This window comes from Papaver somniferum, chromosome 3, assembly GCF_003573695.1.
Source record: "Papaver somniferum cultivar HN1 chromosome 3, ASM357369v1, whole genome shotgun sequence".
Lineage (NCBI taxonomy): Eukaryota > Viridiplantae > Streptophyta > Magnoliopsida > Ranunculales > Papaveraceae > Papaver > Papaver somniferum.
In genome coordinates, this window is record NC_039360.1 from 27,098,965 (window position 1) to 27,104,766 (window position 5,802).

General features: G+C 37.0%; 1 protein-coding gene across 1 annotated transcript; it reads right to left on the minus strand.

Moving 5' to 3' along the window:
• Positions 1–591: 591 nt before the first annotated feature.
• On the minus strand, positions 592–4,558 carry LOC113355649 (heterogeneous nuclear ribonucleoprotein D0-like). Its single transcript, XM_026598565.1, has 4 exons — positions 4,481–4,558; positions 3,255–4,126; positions 1,971–2,766; positions 592–958 (listed from the first exon to the last, which is right to left on the minus strand). Exons 2-3 carry the CDS (start codon positions 4,114–4,116, stop codon positions 2,000–2,002), a joined length of 1,629 nt encoding a protein of 542 aa, XP_026454350.1. The 5' UTR covers positions 4,117–4,126; positions 4,481–4,558; the 3' UTR covers positions 592–958; positions 1,971–1,999.
• Between the last annotated feature and the right edge of the window lie 1,244 nt (positions 4,559–5,802).

Below are 5,802 nucleotides of genomic sequence, written 5' to 3' on the forward strand. Positions count from 1 at the left end.
GACAAACTAGTACTTGATGACGAACGAGATTATGGATTGAAGGGGGATTTCATGACATGATTTCAGATATACAATAAATGCACCTGTAATATATTTGGCTTGGCTTGAGCCGGCTGGCTCCATATTTAACATGTTAGGGCTTAAAACTTGTACGGTCAGATGCAATGTGATCTATGACCACAAATTTAAGTCAAATATTTAAGTCAGGGGATCCGTTCCCTATACAATTTCCTTACTTCATTTCCTTTACAAAAACCCTCAAGGGATCCGTTCCCTATACAATTTCCTTACTTCATTTCCTTTACAAAAACCCTGAAGTTTTCCCGATGGTTGGTCGTCTACCTTATCAAAAACAAGCCCTAGATCTCGATTAAAATGAATGATTCATCCAAATATTAATGTATTGATTTTTTTACATTTCCCAAAATTATGTAATAACATTGAGTGTTTTTTCTAACCATGAAAATCAAATCAGATAAACAAAAGCACTATATTTTTCTATTTTCTCAGGATTGCTTCTCTTTCATACCCGTCTTTGAACAAATTTTCTGGAAAGAAGGGTAAGTTTGAAAAGAATTGCAAGGGGTGAAGTCTAATATTCTTATCTAAAAGTGTATTAAAGTAAAAGTATAATTGCTAGATGGAAGTTTGCACGCCGTAGTTACGAAACAAACAGCTGTTAGTAACAGCTAAAAAGGATGACCATCAACAAAAATAGCGGCAGACTACTATGCAAGAGCACCATCTATGTGGCAAAGAAAAACAAGAAAAATTTAAATTTTTGGGCCCCAACAGTTTGAGCTCGCCTAATCCATAAGATAAGATGGCTCTGGTCACCCATCAAAAAAAAGTTTAAACGATGTTAAGAAGACGGCTCTGGTCACCCATCAAAAAGAAGTTGTCAAGCGATGTTAAGAAGATCTTGTTAAAAGGAGAACAGCTACTGCACCACAAGCACCTGCAAATTCAATTTAGTGGGTATCAGACAAACTTTAAGATATGCAAAAATGCAGAGTTATGATGCCTGAAGTAATAAGATGCATCTGGCGCACAAAGAATGCAAAAAAAAAAAAAAAAAGATGTCGCAGTATAAAACAAAATGAACAAACATGTACAGTAAGAAAAGCTAATTACATACATAATCTACATCCTGAGATATATATATATATATATATATATATATATATGTGTGTGTCAGAATAGCAATGCATCTGTGAATGTGTTTTCTTGCGAGCAGCAAATCCTAGCCAAACCAGTAAGGAAGACTACGAAATTCGTTTTATCATCCCCATAGATTTCAATGACATTCACCAAAAGTGGGACTCCTTCATTGATAACCAAAAGACTATTTTAACTATTACATGTGAAAAAAAGCTTTTTGACAGCAAACTCCCAGAAACCAAATGTTTATCATAAACCAGCTATGGCACCAATAAGAAAGCTAACCTAACAATGAAAAGAAGACTTCCCAATGCAGTAAACTGTAAATTAGTAATATGACCAGTATTTGCTTTACCATTCTATTATGCAACTTACACGTCTCGTCTCACTTCCTAGAAGTTCACATGATCTAAGACTAGGTATATTGGATGAAGTAGAAGAAACAAGCATCATCTTGGCTACATTGACCGACTGAAAGACAAACTACCACAACTAGGAGGTGCATTTTGTAATTAACAATAAAGCAGGAAAAATTAGTTTAGAAACATGGCATTTCCACACCTGGCAGTAAATCAACTTCCAACTAAAATGTCCTCTTTCTATCTTTCTATTGTTCCTGCAATATGTTTGATTACAAAATGCACCTCTTATATTTGCAAGAAATCAACTTCCAATGAACAGGGAAGTCGTGGCTTAGGTAAATTCTATATTAGAGAGTTAAGAAGCAGCATAAACCAACTAACCATTATAAAACAAAGCTCAGTTTACCAGATTATCTCGAATCGTATTAAAAATGAACTCCCCAGTACCTGTATGCATTTGGTCCTCCTTTGCTATTTCATAGTGGACTCCTGGGTGACACAACTGGGGTTCCTCCAGCAGAGTCATCATCTGAAAGTTGAGAATAATATCCAGAGTAAGTCCCCCCATATCCTGGGCTTAATGGTTGGTTAATTCCAGCATCTTGTACACCACCAGAGAGAGATCCTCCTCTTCCACCATTCTTTCTCATATGATAACCACCATTCTGACCATTATTACTCCCATCTTTAAATACAGTTCTCTTAACCTCAACTGCTTTGCCATACAACTCATGAAACCTCTTCTGCATCACATTCTCTACAGCTTCCTCAGAATCAAAAGTGACAAAACCAAAACCTTTATGTCTATCTTTTGAAGGAGTACACGGAAGAACAACATCAGTAGTTCTACCAAACTTCTCAAAATAAGCTTTAAATTCTTCCTCAGTCAAGCTATGAGGTAAACCACCTACGAAAATCTTCTTTGTCCTAAACTGACCATCATTTTCACTACTCTTCTTACTAAAACCCTTTTGGTTGTAAGGGTTATTATGTCCAACTCCGGGTTTGGGCGCTGCTTTTTCCACTCCAACCAATCTTCCAAGAATAACATGTCTTTTAAAAAGAACTTTATCAGCTACAGATGGATCTGAGAAGTGAACATACCCGAAACCTTTTAAACTACGTGTATCCCTGTGTTTTATAATCACAGCCTCCACAACTTCACCAAACTTCTTAAAATGATCTTTCAAAGTATCTTCATTGGTTTCCATGGAGAGTCCACCCACAAAAATCCTCCCTTGTCCTGAATCCATCAAACCAACACTCAAAAATCAGCCAAAAAAAAAAACTTGTACTAAGAAGCCCCTTACAAATGTAATGCAAATAGTGTTTGTTGGAAACACCCCCAACGAAAGTAAAGTCAATAAAAGTTACAAAACTAAAAAAAAAAAATCTTCGAACAAAAAAAATGTGAGAAATATTGTAAAACTGAGTGGTCTTTTGAAGAGGGAATCAGTGGCAAAAAATGGATCAGAAGCATGGCATTTCCATGCCTGGTAGGAAAGCAATGTCCAACTAAAATGTCTTCTTTCTATCTTTTGATTGTTCCTGGTATATGTTCAATTGCAAAATGCACCTCTTATACTTGCAAGAACTCAACCAGAGGAAGACATGGCTTTAGTAAACTCTAAATTAGAAAGTTAAGAAGCAGCATGAACCAACTAACCATGTTAAAGCAAAGCTAAGTTTACCAGATATCTCACAATGTATTAAAGAGGAACTCCCCAATACCTTTATGCATTTGGTCCTCCTTTGCTGTTGAATCTGATGCAACATCATCATCTGAGAGTTCGTCAAACCGAAAGTCTTTCATATCCGATTTCAATGGTTTAGTTGCGCCCAGGGGACCACATGCAGGTCTGCTGCATATCAAACACTTACCAGAAACACAACCAACTGACAAGGCCGAGTTTTTCAGTTCCGAGGCCTTCAAACCCTCATCTGCACCCCAATTTGTAGCAACACTCTCACCCAAGGTTTCTGATAATGAAGGGCTTATTCTGCTAACGGGACCCCATGCAGGTGTGTTAGGCATCGCATTCCCCTCACCAATAACCCCGGAAACACTACCAACTGACAAGGCCGAGTTTTTCAGTTCCGAGGCCTTCAAACTCTCATCCGCACCCCATTTTGTAGCAACACTCTCACCCAAGATTTCTGAATATGAAGGCCTTATTCTGCTAACGGGACCCCATGCAGGTATGTTAGGCATTGCATTCCCCTCACCAATAACACCGGAAACACTACCAACTGACAGCTTTTGTGTTTTTGATGCCTTAGAATTCCAATAATTTGCAGAACTTGGCTTGTCATCAACACTCTCACATAAAGATTCAGATGAAGCTGATGACAATGCACAATTTGCTTCCTGTTGAGTGGCAATAACTGCAGATGCAGCATTAGAGCAGTTCTTTAACTTTTGACCATCATAAAGAATTTCAGCAGCCCTATCTGGATCACGGCCAGCCTTGCAATACGCAGAAGCTATCTCCCTAAGAGAAAATTCTGAACTAAACGCATCAATCAACGCTTCCAAAACTTTTGTTTCCCCAGAATCAGACTCCATCAATGCCCTAGAGACAGATGCTTCCATCTCAAAAGTTCTTCACACAAAGAAAAATAAACAAAAATCTCAGTACATCACTTACATCACAAAAACCAAAAACAAAATCTCAACACGGTTCCCATTCATAGGTCAGGGTTTCGAATCTCTCTAGGGTCTGAAAAGTTGAAATTTCTAGAAAGATTTCACAAGAAAACTAAACAAATAAGGTAAATCATGAAGAATCAAAACCTGATTCTCAATCTATACTCATTTTTACTCCATTTATGTTTCAATCGAACTCACTGATTTCACGTTTAGGTCAAGTGAAATCATCAAATGTAGTGGTACTCTAACGAGATTGAACAAATGAAAGTAACATGTATAGATTAAGAAGCTAAAGCTTGATGATTACCTGAAGAAATGCTTTACTTTACTCTTCTTCTTCAGTAGGGTTTTTTTTTTTCTGAGCGGAGGAGATATTTTGGGATGAGAAAACAAAGATTTTAACCTATGACTGATGATCACATGGAGAGAATAAGACAAGAGTGATGAGTCAAAAGTGTTCTTTTTGACTTTGGTTGACCACCAAATTACTCTTGGGATCAGCTCTCTAGCATTGGGACCCAACTATTGTATCTCGGGGAAGTTTTACGAAATTATTCCAGGCAAGCTTAGAGTTTCGACAAATACTATCGGGCACCGTTTTGCGGGAAGCTATCCCATTTAAACGGACTTTTTTACCGTTAGATGATCAAATCAACGGTTAGATTCGCATTCAAGAAAGGACCCATCACTTTCAGGAAAGGACACACCATTTTTCCTAAAGGATTCAAGGCTGTTAGATCTGCGTTTTAGCGTGATCTAACGATAAAGAAGCCGCTTGAACGGGATAGCTACCCGCAAAATGGTGCGGACAGCATTGCTCGAGAGTTTTTGGACGACCTTACTAGAGGCGGGTTAATAGAGCCGACAATTAGGGAATTCCATGTGGCACAATCTCAATAGTGGTGAGGGGAATGGCTCTAGGATTGGGAAGGTAGCAAGTTGGATTAGGGAAATGGGTCAACTGTTTTCATCTGTCCAATTCCATATCCAGAGTCTAGATTTATTGTTTCATATTTATCCCATTGTTAGTTTTTTCGGTTTCTGGAAGTCGAATAACAGAAAATTCAATTTCTGAACTATCGTGATAGATAACACTTTGAGTCTTTTTCCCAAGGGGATGTTTCCTAGTAATTTTAGGTAGAAGTGTTAATATTTGCACCATGCATATGTAAGAAGTTCACTAATTATGGTTATCAATAGCAAAATAAGAAAAACCAAGTTATAAAGTTACATTTTTCTGCGATTCAAATTACAATACCATGTTTTTTGAGGCACGTCATCAAAAATGACTGTATTAACAATTATTCGGTCTTGTGTATTTAAATTAGTGAATTCGGTTATCCTAATATCTTTTAAATCTTTAATTTCTATCTAACTTGCTTAGTTTTAATTTATTATTTTTAAAACAGAAATGGAAATCTCATTGCTTACCTTTAGGGATTTTTTTTCAGTGAAGCCTTATAAGATATTTCATTAATCAAAGGAACTGAAAAACAGAAGGAAGGAGGACACAAAAGAGCATCAAAAAGAAAAGATAATTCAATTCTAACATATTGAAAACTTTATTCTCGGAACGAGAAATGAAAAGCCGCATACATAAACTTGTGCACAAATTTGACTTGAAATGTG